This window comes from Olea europaea, unplaced genomic scaffold, assembly GCF_002742605.1.
Source record: "Olea europaea var. sylvestris unplaced genomic scaffold, O_europaea_v1 scaffold2398, whole genome shotgun sequence".
In the NCBI taxonomy this organism is placed as follows: Eukaryota; Viridiplantae; Streptophyta; class Magnoliopsida; order Lamiales; family Oleaceae; genus Olea; species Olea europaea.
This window is the reverse complement of record NW_019242140.1, coordinates 128106-140093: the sequence shown is the minus strand read 5'-3', so window position 1 is coordinate 140093 and position 11988 is coordinate 128106. Positions and strand designations below refer to the sequence as shown.

General features: G+C 34.5%; 1 protein-coding gene and 1 long non-coding RNA gene across 4 annotated transcripts; one reads left to right on the top strand and one right to left on the bottom strand.

Moving 5' to 3' along the window:
* Positions 1 to 96: 96 nt before the first annotated feature.
* Positions 97 to 11587, top strand: LOC111381938. 3 transcript variants are annotated; one of them, XR_002700430.1, is made up of 4 exons: positions 97 to 605; positions 2884 to 2988; positions 3558 to 3611; positions 11445 to 11587. It is a non-coding gene; the product is annotated as an uncharacterized LOC111381938 (long non-coding RNA). The 3 variants fall into 3 exon arrangements; XR_002700429.1 differs by lacking the exon at positions 11445 to 11587 and adding an exon at positions 10928 to 11205; XR_002700428.1 differs by lacking the exon at positions 11445 to 11587 and having other exon boundaries at positions 3558 to 4012.
* LOC111381937 (transcription factor GTE2) lies at positions 3684 to 6304 on the bottom strand. Its single transcript, XM_023005787.1, has 3 exons — positions 4614 to 6304; positions 4320 to 4527; positions 3684 to 4224 (listed from the first exon to the last, which is right to left on the bottom strand). Exons 1-3 carry the CDS (start codon positions 6126 to 6128, stop codon positions 4136 to 4138), a joined length of 1812 nt encoding a protein of 603 aa, XP_022861555.1. The 5' UTR covers positions 6129 to 6304; the 3' UTR covers positions 3684 to 4135.
* Positions 11588 to 11988: the final 401 nt, after the last annotated feature.

The following is an 11988-nucleotide window of genomic DNA, read 5'->3' as shown; positions in this document are numbered from 1 at the left end:
ATTCGACGTGGCAATTAACAATGGGGAAATATTTGTGATTAAATTAGATTTAAATCATCTGTAAACAAATAATTTTCTCATTTTCCATAACTTTATTCCACAAGAATCTCCGGACAAGAAATGAATAAATAACCTCCTCCATTCAGCCTTTTTTGTAACAGAAAAATGGCAAATATTCGTCAATTCTTTCATAAATACGTTCTTATTAATACCTATTGATAGAGAATGGTAGGGAAGTAGTGGGTGCGTGGCGTGGGGGTTATTTTCTCTCGAGACGGAAAGTCTGAACATATTCCAACTCTGTCGTGTTGTGATTCATTCACTCATTCATTCAATGCCTTTTTCCACTGTCAAATTCTAATTAGCCTCTCTCTCGCTAGTAAATTGATTTATCTTTTTCGATTCTTCTGAATATATTTATATATCAAATCTCAACAGGTTGCGCAATTATTGCTATTTTAGGTTGCAGGTTCAAGCAAATCCAACCCCACCCCGCACGCACCTTTAACCTTTGTTGTGTTTGGTTACTATTTATTCAACGATAATTGATGAGTTGCTCCTATGTTTCTTCAGCATCGTTGTGCAGATGCAGCGAGAGATTTTAGGTATTAATTTCTGCCTCTGCTCATAGCATTTTGAATCTCTTAAATGTTCAATTTTTAAATTGAATTTGTGAATTCTGTTTTTGAGCTAGGATGCTTATTCGATTTTTTGGATCTGGTCAAATTCATATTAAATGTTGCCCTTCACATTTTTATCAGTGTAAAAGCGTTAGATCTTGTTTAATTTAGCACTGTTGAGATGTAGGTTGTCTCTTTGGTATTTGAACATTAAGCATGTACATCTTAAGGAGCACTAATTTATTTATATACAAAAATTGACTTGATGACCAGCTCATCAATACAATTGAATTGTCTAACTGTAAAAGTTACATATTTGTCAAGGATACCCGTTTGTCGATTTTCCTCAAGACCTCTAAGTTCTAAAGGTAGTTACAGGTGTCTCCCTAAATTTGTCCAACCGTACCTGTTGGAATTTTGGAAGTTATTACACGGAGTACTAAGTAAAGATGCTTGAGCAAAGATTGATTAATCAAGATGTTATATGTTCCTTCTTATAAGCTGCATTCTAGTAAATATTCTTCCAGTTTTCAAAACATGTTAGAAGGAATTACTTGGTTAAACATGTTGGGAGGAATTACTCGGTTTTCTTTTGCTAATCGTGTTTTTACCCATTATCATAAGAGTAATATTCTGTAATATTATGGTAATCATATTACAGTTTCACTAACACAGTATTGATCTGTTTAGATACATAGACTCGCTTTTCACAAGATTCATTTTCTCTTGATTCCTGATTATATTGGCCATTGTTCACATTGAGCGAAGCTTTTCGATGCATAGGCTCAATGGTGGGCTGAGAGAACATATAGAACTCTTTCTTCTTACATTGTAACTTCCATAGGGGCTGATAATATTCTCTCTTCTCTACGTTTATTAAGTTTCTGTTATGTTTAGTTTAAATTTAATCCTCCTTTGTTTGCTTTAATATATTTTAGTACAAGAGAGATACATTCTTGTCGAGCCAGGTGTAAAAGGAACTTCTGCTGTCTATTGTTTTATGCACATGCTTTAAGAGCTATTCATAGTGCAAGTACTGTGGACAAACATAATGGTTGTCATGCTTTAGATGTTTAAAGTTTGAGTAATTTTTCCATCAGATTCACATGTAATTGGAAAATCAAATTTTAATCAGAAGCTTTGACCTGGCACTCATATTATATGTAATATTTGGAAGCAATGTTCATTGGGTAAGGGAAATTTTTTATTTAAATAACTAATCTTGCTTACCCATTGTGAATGTGCAAATGACAGAGATGATAGCCTTGTAAAATTGGTGGGTGGCTAATGCAAGTGCTTGTTGAACTACTGACATTTATCATGTAGCAAAGAAATTATCTAGGTTCCTTAGAAGATGTAGGACTGCTGAACATCTAGTCTTTCCTTAGCCAATAGAATTGTTGAAATCTATTTCCCTTGGGTGGACCAAGATGAAGTTTTAAAGGAATCTCCAACTTATAGCCTATTGAGTATTAGCCCCCATGAATCTGCACAAGAATTAGAGAAGACAATAATGAAAGTGTGGAACATGGCATATACTTTATCTTATGGAATGAATTGAGTGAGGATGATGCAAGCTCAGCACTTTTTTCATATGTGAAGATGGAAAAATGTGCATTTATTCAAATCATGTGTCTGTGCTCTCTAGTCAATTTTGTATTTTTTGAATAATGATATGAAGCACCACTGGTGCTATAGCACCATTCTATGTGGCATTCAAGCGATAAGACATCTTAAATAGGACCCATGTTTCTAGAATAAGATTACCAATTCATACAACTTGAATGCCACCTAGACAGGTGCTTAGCACCAATATTGCTACATAACATTAGTCTATATTGTTACTCACTTATGCTCTTAGCTTTTCAGTTATTTGTCAGTACCTTTGGCTCCCATAGATTGGATTCTTGTAGTGCTTAAAAGAATTAAATATAATTCGGTGAAATGATAGGAAAATAAAGAGGCATTTTTTTTTTTTTTAATTGACATTCTTGCTAGTTAAACTTCCCACTATAAATATCTTTGAATCTCATTTCTCTGACTGAAAATTTGTACCGAACATTTGAGGAAAAGCTTGGAGATCTTGCCTGGTTGGAATTTGACTAAAGACTTCTCTTCTTGTCATTTTCACTCTCTGCCATTTGCTTCTTTTTTTCTTTCTTTTTTTTTTCCTGGAAGGGTTTCCAACTTTTTATCTAGGTTCAGTCAATAGAAATGCATGTTGCGCCATTGTTTTGATCATATTTTAAATGGTCTTCTGCAGTTAAATCCACTTAACAGAAATACCAACTTGCAATGCCCTTGAGAACTCAGTATTTTGTTTACAAATCTGCACCAGTTCCCTTCTTTCTACATGTGCACTACAGCGGTATCTTTTATTATTTTCTCCTTTGGCATCTATGTATTTCATACATGGTAGTGTGATTTTTTACTCTTGTTTTGTTGTTAATGAATGCAAAGTTGGGACTCTTGAGCTGATTATTCTAATTTTTGTCCAATTTAGTGTTTTGTTGTTCGAATTTTGAATATAAGTTTTGTTCGGTCAGTCTGATTGCATAAATTATTCTATTATTTGATGAAGAAGGCCAACTGATTTGATGTAAAAAATTTCTACTTGGGAGAATGTCATCTTCTGTGCTTTCCTTGAAATAAAGTCGCTGGTATTAGCTTGTAACCAAGGAAAATTGATTTTCATCAACGAGTCATCCATGATGCCAAGACATTTACAGGTCACATGCTTTGTATCTGATTACTTTATGCGTTGGCAAAGTGTTATGTACCGAGTAATTTGTGGTGGTCATGTAACCTCTATTCTTCTAAATCTTTTTTCATGGCATCACGATGTTCTAGTCAATCGCTATCTTATTAATTAATTTGATTATTTATCTTCTAATATATAAATAGTTTTATGTAAAGGTCCATGCTTATTGTGTGCAGGTCTAACATTTTGGGCTTTGCGGTTGGCAAAATAATGTAAAAGAGCCTGCCGAGGTAATTTAACAAACTTGCATATTAGTGATATTGAAAATCATATTTAGGAGTGCAGGGAAAAAGATCCTGTCATTCATCGAGTCCAAAGAGACATCAGAATTTCCCTTGCATTTCCCACAACTGACTATACTGTACATTTTTACTGCTGTTCTACTTCTACTTTGAAAATCTTGAGCTGATTTTCTGTATACAACGCTTAAAATGGTACCAAAACCTAACTCCCTGCAATTTACCATCCATCTAGCACCCTAATATTAGAAGACATCTGTTTATAACAAAAATTCTTCAGATTTTACCTCACTACACTACTCTAATGCTTGTCATTCTCTTTACACTTCCATATCTGCAACAATCAAAATACAAACCAAGAACCACATAGCTTCTCTTCTAACAAACAGAAACAAGGCAAAGAAACCCCATGAGCACCACAAGAAATCAACCATCCACGTTAACTCTTCATCATCATCCAGAAGAAATCAAAACCACACACAAATATCTGCAAACACTTCCAGCTCTTTCCTCGCTTAGCACGGGTTATCTTTGTCTACAACAAAAGGTGATTGTACACTATCCTCATCAGAATCACTGCCGGTAGAACTCTCGGAATCTGAATCTGCAAAATCAAATATAATACATGTAAAACACCAAAAAGAGAAACATCAATTACATAGTAATCTCTACTAAAATTATTTTGCATAGAGTTCATACCACTGGAAGAGGAGGAATCACTGCCAGAACTGGAGCTACTAGAACCGCTTGATTCATTACCAGCACCAACAGCATCCCTCTCAATCTCCACAGGGGGGAAATTATTTACAGGAATCTCCTCTCCTATATCAACATCCTCCTCCCCAACCACATCATCTTTCTTCATCTGTTGCCCCTCAATCTCCACAGGCTCATCTCTTGGCGAATGCTGTCCACAAAAAGAAAACTATTATCAGTCAAAACTAACAGCAAACATATGGAAAAAAGTCAGATTATAGTGATGCAAACCACTACCTGGGCAAGGATCTGTTCTGCAGGAGTTGCCTCTTGGAAAAGCATTTGCCTCTGAAACTTGCTTACAGCTTTCTTGTGATATCCTACAAATCTATCAAGTTCCCACAATGTTTCATTGTCTAGAATTTCAATATCAACCTCAATCTCATCTCCCTCCTGTAGCAAATTTGAAGTCCTCCTTTTTACAATTTCAATCATTTGACCCAATTTCTCAGAAGGCAACTCCTGCAACAAAGCCCCCAATTTTTGCTTCTCCTCAGAAGTCATATCCCTCTTGTAGGGATCCTTTGCTTTTGGCTTCGGCAACTTCCCTGACCTAGCGATTGGTTGCAGAGGAGGAGGCACCGAAACAGGGGACTTAACATTCTGCACTTGAGATGGAATCTGCAATTTCAATTGTGGCCGCATTATATCAGATGTTTTAGCCATCAATATTGATTCATCCGAACGTCTGTGTAACGAAAGATGTTCTAATTCAGGAAATTTTTTTTGATGATTCAATTGCTCTGCTGCAGCAACACTGATCTTCCTCTGTTCCGCCTCATACTTCTTACACGCTTGGTTAAACATCTCTTCAAACAGGTTGAGTAAAGTCACTGCCATGATGTGCACATCTTGGCCTTTAGGATTGTAGATCATAGCATTGTTGAACGTCTGCCTCACATCAGCTGCAAAATCCATCGGGCTTTCATACACATTCTTTTCCACCCGAAATTTCACAGTACCAAGGTCCATCGGACTCTTGATAATTAGATAGTAATCGTGGAGCCCTAAACCCTTGACGTCAACAGGAGTGTTGAAAACCCAGCCATGTCTGTGCTTCATCAATTTCGTCAAAATCTGACGACACCTCTTCATCATGCTACTATGAACCTTGTTCACTGATAAGTTAGAAACCACGGAAGGCCGCTTTGGCTTTCTGTCATAGGGAAATGAGTGTGCCCCTGCTCCTCGCTTTTTCCCCAAATTTTTCTTCCCACTGTTCTTCCCTGTGACTTTCATTGTCTGCTTCTGACTCAGAGCCTCCACCGCAAGGGAATTTGGTTGAACCATAGTTGGCCAAAACGGGATACTGGGACGAACCCCATGGTCTCGAGACTCAATCTGGTTCAAAAGGCTCCTGACCCGATCTAGATCCGAGAACAAGCGCTTTTTGAGCTCTTTCTTCTCTCTTCTAGAAAACATATTCAGATTATACATCATATACTCGCCATGGACAGAAATGGGCTTATATGCGTACGCTGGCTGTTGTTTATCTGACGAAGCCGGCGGCGTAACAGGCCTCGTAGATGGATCATTGGTATGTCGGACATGAGGTTTAGGTGAGGCTTCATGGATCTGTCTGAAACTAGAGTTAGGCTTGGGGTTTGGAATTGGGGTGAGAATCGGATTGATAATATGGTTTGGATTCAACTGGGTGGCGAGAGGAGGTGTAGTACTATTATATTTCTTCATGTAAACATTTCTTTCACCCCAATAGCCTTCATTCTGACTCGCCAAAACGGCTGATGCCATGTATGTGTAATGACGGAAAAAATTAGAATTTTGGGATTAGATTGCGGCGGACTATCTCCGAAGAGAATCCATCGGAAAACTACACCGCCATCGGCCGGAAGAAAGACGAAGGAAAATTTTAGGGCAAAATAGAAATAAAGGAAAATATAGGGGCGAGGGTTTTCCAGACCCTCTCTGTGATTTTGATGAGGGGAAGTGCAGGACACCACCTCCTCTTAAAGGCGAACGAGATCTGCCCATTTCTGTTGCGGGCAGATCTGATGCCGTTTATTTCTCATCAAACGGTTAGGATGAATTCCACCGCTGCCCAATCTATTGACCTGGCCACCTGTCACGGACGGCTCGGATCTAGGTTTTCGATGACGTGGCGAAAAGTTGAGGCTTGGATGAGAGGTGGAATTTAAATTTGGGGGTGAGAGAAGGTTTGGAATTTGGGGGGAGGAAAATTTTGGATGCCCTGAGGGTGTATGTGTGTGTTTGGGGGCGGGGCGGGGCATGGTGACGTTTTTTCGTGGGACCTAGGGAAATATCTCAATGCGGGTCTGCTTGTTATTTGGGAATAGGCTTAATTTTTTTTTTCTTTTTTCTTTTCCCAATTATATAGTAATATTTTTTTATTTAACTTGTTTTGTTCTGTTCATTTACTAATACATCTTTATTTAATTTATCTAGTTATAACAATTTTTTTTACTAAATCTTAAAGTTGTACAAATATAAATAAGGATAAACTAGAAAAGTTATTGACAAAAATTGCTTTTTCAATAATATTAAATTAGATTTCTTAATTCCTATGAAAAACAAAAGAAGTCTATATAAATGGAACGGATGAAATAACATTTGTTTCTATTTGATGGGAATTAAAATTAGATTATTAATAGATTTTAATAAAAGTTGATAAAATGTGTCGAAAATTTGTGAGACTCATAAAATATATGATTAAAATTAATTATTGATTCTGATTTAAACTAAAATCTATATTCTAAGCAATATGACATCTTCAAAAGACATTCTATTTATGAAGAGTATTTTATGCATAATAGAGAGTATTTTTAAATTTATCGAAAATTTGTGAGACTCATAAAATATATGATTAAAATTAATTATTGATTCTGATTTAAACTAAAATCTATATTCTAAGCAATATGACATCTTCAAAAGACATTCTATTTATGAAGAGTATTTTATGCATAATAGAGAGTATTTTTAAATTTAAAGGGTAATTTTATTTTTATACACAGCAACAAATTCTCTACTTTGATTCTTTATTTTAAGTTTGTTTGGTACCCATTATTTTAAAAATACATTTTTCTCTTTCTTATTTTCAACAACGCATTATTCAATAATATAATATTACACACAAATTCAAAAATTTTCATTATTTTTTAACCACATATTTTCGATCAAATCACTATTTTAAAATGCAGTTTTTGAACAAAATGGGGTTCAAACTTGCTTCTTCTTCTTTTTCCCAATAAACATTTTAAATTTCTACACATATTTTATTTAAGTATAATTTTTTATATATAAATGATTAATCAATTCAAATGTAATTTGAAAATTTTAAATTGTAGAGTATTGAAATTTATAAAGTATTAAATGCAATTATTGTAAATTAAGAATATATAGTGAGTTTCACTCTCTAAGCCTCTGTTTGGCCTACATTAATTTTCATTAGATTACATTTCGTTTTTTTCTCTCCCATTTTCAACCACACAATCTTTCATAAAATAATATTATACGTAAATCAAAAATTTTTCTTCTTTTTCAATCACTTATTTTTCAAAAAAATACTATTACATCTATTTTCTTTTTTGGAAAATGGGGGCTAAATTTGAAGAGTCACACACGCTCTATTTTAAAAAGTTAAAATAGAAAGTCTTCTATAGCTCATTTTTAAGTATTGATTCTTTAAAATAAAGAATATTTTGAGTTTAAAGAGTCTTTTAAAATGCACTCGAATGAGCAAATGCTTGTGCTGGGGCGGCGGTGGGAAAGTCTCTCGATTTTGGGACTCGTGTATGTCCAACCATTTTAATAGGTCTATATGACGTTTGAGTCTTCCCTCACGTTGACGTTTGGGTCCGAGGGAAAAGAGGGCTTAGAGAGGAGAATGGATGAAATACAAAAGTGACTAGGTTAGACTGGAACGTCTAGGATGCGATACGAGGGGAATTCAATTTTTTATTTTGTTTTTAACTACGCATGTTTACAAATATTAGTTTCACTTTATTTGATTGAATTTTATTTATGTTCAAGAGTAACTTGTTAAAACTATTTGTACACTTTGTATTCTCAATACTTAACTGAATAGATAATTAACAAACTTTAAGATTTTTTCTTGAATATATCTTTTAGTTTTAAAGCTTGTCCAGGAGAGCCTTTTGGAAAATCATTTTGTAAATTGTATGATATCCACAACTTTTTTTCATGGGTGGTGATTAGGGTTGGCAATGGGCCGAGCCGCCACGAGCTCCGCTCGTGCTCGTGGCTCATTTTCAACGAGCTGGGCTCGGGCTCGAGCTCGAGCTCGGCCCACAAGCTCGTGGCTCGTCCGAGCTCATGGGTCGAGCCGAGCTTCGGCTCGTGGGCTCGTCTATTTTTTTTAATAAAGAATAGAGTTTTAAAAATAAAAAGTGTTAAAAAATACAAATAATTTAACGAAAACAAGTTTTTATTTTTTTTATTTATATCATATTGTAATTTGTAATACTTTTTATAAAGTATAAAATATTTATATAATGAAAATGAATTATTTTTTGAAATACATTTACAAAAAATATATTTTTTTGATTTCTTTTTAAAGTTAATAAAGAATAGAGTTTTAAAAATAAAAAGTGTTAATAAATACAAATAATTTAATGAAAAAAAGTTTTTATTTTTTTTTATTTATATCATATTTTAATTTGTAATACTTTTTATAAATTATAAAATATTTATATAATGAAAAGGAATTATTTTTTGAAATACATTTACAAAAAATATATTTTTTTGATTTCTTTTTAAAGTTAATAAAATGTAAACCCTCCTCCTTTATCCGGGTTTGGGACTGGCTACATCAATTTTAAGTAGGCGGAGTTAAAAATTATACACGAACAACTTGTTGTAACGTGTACAATTTTTTAAAGAAAATTAAATTTAACGATTAAAAAAAATTATGATTAATATAATTAAATCAAATATCACTTAGCCGACGACAAGCAATTTCAGCGTATTTATCTTGTAGTCGAAAATGAGCATCCTGCCAATCCTTCACATACATTAACACTTTCAAAACATCTTCTTTCAGTCGACTCCTGACATCGGTCAAAACTCTTTTACCTGCACTAAAAGTAGACTCCGAAGCAACAGTGCTAACCGGATGTGTCAATAGATCTTTCGTAATTCCAGAAACAATTGGCCAATATCTTTCATACTTTCGCCATAATTCAATTACTTCTTCTGAAGTTTTTTTAATTGTTCTATCTGTTGGCATATTATGATTGAAATAATTAATTAATTCGGCTGGCATCGTATTTTAAATTTCGGCCGATGTTTGATGAGATGCGGATGTAGACGACATGACACTAAATGAACACATTGCAGTTGCATCATATCTAAATGTATTAATACCCTGAATGAATTCATTATTTCCGCAGCATCTTCTTCAGTTTCAGCAGAAGGAGTAGGTGCAGTAGAGGGTACCCGACTAACATTCGCACTCATTCTTTCCGCATATAAATCATACATTCCACATAATGTTTGCTCTAAATTCTTATAGGTGATAGGTGTATCAAGTATTAAAGCTTTATTGATCTGATCAATTACATATTTAGTTCCCGAAATATTATTTCGGGGATCCATTGTGCATGCTAAAGGAAATAATATAGGTAGTTCTTCCCAATATTTTCTAAATTTTAATTTCATAGTAATTAAAATTTCACTAAAAACAGGATCATTTTTATATTTATGGAATGTTCTTGCAATTATATAAAGGTGTTCAAGCATCATACAGTTTGTGGGATAATAAACGCTGGATAAAATTTTTGTGGTCTCATAAAAAGATGTCAAAAATCGTTTAACTTTCAAAACTAAAATCCAATCGGATTCATTTAACATACCATCGTCATCACTTCTAACATGTCCATTGTTATAAAAGTCAGTTATTAAATTTTTGAAACCTTCACATGATTTTAATAGCAAGTATGTAGAGTTCCATCTATGACCTACGTCGCCAACAAATGTTTTAGCAGTCATCACTCCTAATTCGGCACAAAAATCTTCAAATACTTGTTTTATATTAGGAGAGATCGTAATATATACTAATGCATTCCTAATCATTTGAAGTTCATTATTTATATATTTTAAACTATCTTTGCACAATTAAATTCAAGATATGACACACACAACGAATATGAAACAAATACCCACCAAAATCAGGTTGAAGTGTCCTACACAATTTATCGACGACTATCTTATTAACACTAGCATTATCAAAAGTAAAAGATCGAATTTTAGTCTCACAATGATATTCTCTAACAATACTGATAATAGCATTATATATATTATTAGCATTGTGAGGAAATTCAATAATTATAAAAGCAATAATTTTCTTATGCATGCACCAAAGTGGGTCTATATAGTGTGCGGTTGCAGTTATATATGTTCTTTTATTAACCCCTTCTCATATATTAGAAGTTAAGGATATAACACCCCCCATATTATTGCAAATCCATAATTAATTGTTGTTTTGAATTATTGAAATAATTTATTGTATCGGCACGAAAAGTGTTTCGACTTACCTCAACGTACTTCGGTTGTAGATATTCTTTCACGAACGAGACGAAGTGTTGGTTGCCTACAATAGCGGTTGCCTACAATAGCCAGAGGCAACTCAGTGACAGCAACAAATTTCACCATTCCGGTTCGAGTATCATCTTTCGAATACACCCACGTGGATAGGGGTAAAGTTGTAGAGCCGACGCTTGGACTGTCAAATTGTAATTGTGTTTGACCAGTTGGAAGAAATCCATGTCTGGCTGCACATGATTTAGTAGTGGCGGTTGAGATGAGTGGTACCAATTCCTTTTTACCATGTCAATCTTTGTTGGCAATATTTACATACTGCTTTAGATTCTGCAAGGCCATCAACGACTTTTCCCGTTGAAATCAACTTAAAGTGATTCCAACATTTTGCTTGTTTTTTGGCCTTTCGCTTTCCCCTCACATCTGGGATATTTAATTGCTGATCTTCATCTTCATGTTCCGTTTCGGGAACGTTAATATCATCCAAATCAATTGGAGTGTAGCTTCCCTAACCGTGAATGTGAACATCTTCAGGTATCGGTATGTCATTTAGATCGACAAATTCATTTGGAAATTGACTTTGCGGCGTCCTAGGCGATTCTCCATAATGTGGCAGTGGCTCACATCTTGTATCGAACAAGCTCTCAACAAATGAACGTTGATCCATTTCTGTGATTGTTTATGATGAAATTTTGACTAGATGAATATAAATGTAGTGAGATTGTGAGAATTGAGAATTGGATGAATTGAAATTGTAACTAATAAATTGTAAAAATTAAATTGATATTATATATTTTGCAGCACAAGATAGTAAAAACTCGATAATTGATATAATAAAAGAGAGTTGAGAGGGTTGTAATCTTGGAAGAGCAATTAATATGAAAAAAAATCTTTGGGGGAAGGGGGTATTTATAGTAAAAAAGAGGGGGGATTAAAATTCAGTGATCGGGCTCGTGGCTCGTCTAAATGGCCAGCCAAGTCGGCTAGGCCCGCTCGGATCGTGCTCGGGCTCGTGATTTCGTGAGCCCGAGCCGCCCACAAGCCTCTTTTCCACAAGTCGAGCCGATTCGACCCAATT

Excerpts from the sequence above, each read along its gene's own strand:
- LOC111381937 (XM_023005787.1), bottom strand. The coding sequence starts at position 6,128 with ATGGCATCAGCCGTTTTGGCGAGTCAGAATGAAGGCTATTGGGGTGAA. Across the intron at positions 4,528-4,613 it reads CAGAACAGATCCTTGCCCAG|CATTCGCCAAGAGATGAGCC; the intron begins GTAGTGGTTTGC and ends TTTTGTGGACAG. Across the intron at positions 4,225-4,319 it reads TGATTCCTCCTCTTCCAGTG|ATTCAGATTCCGAGAGTTCT; the intron begins GTATGAACTCTA and ends TTGATTTTGCAG.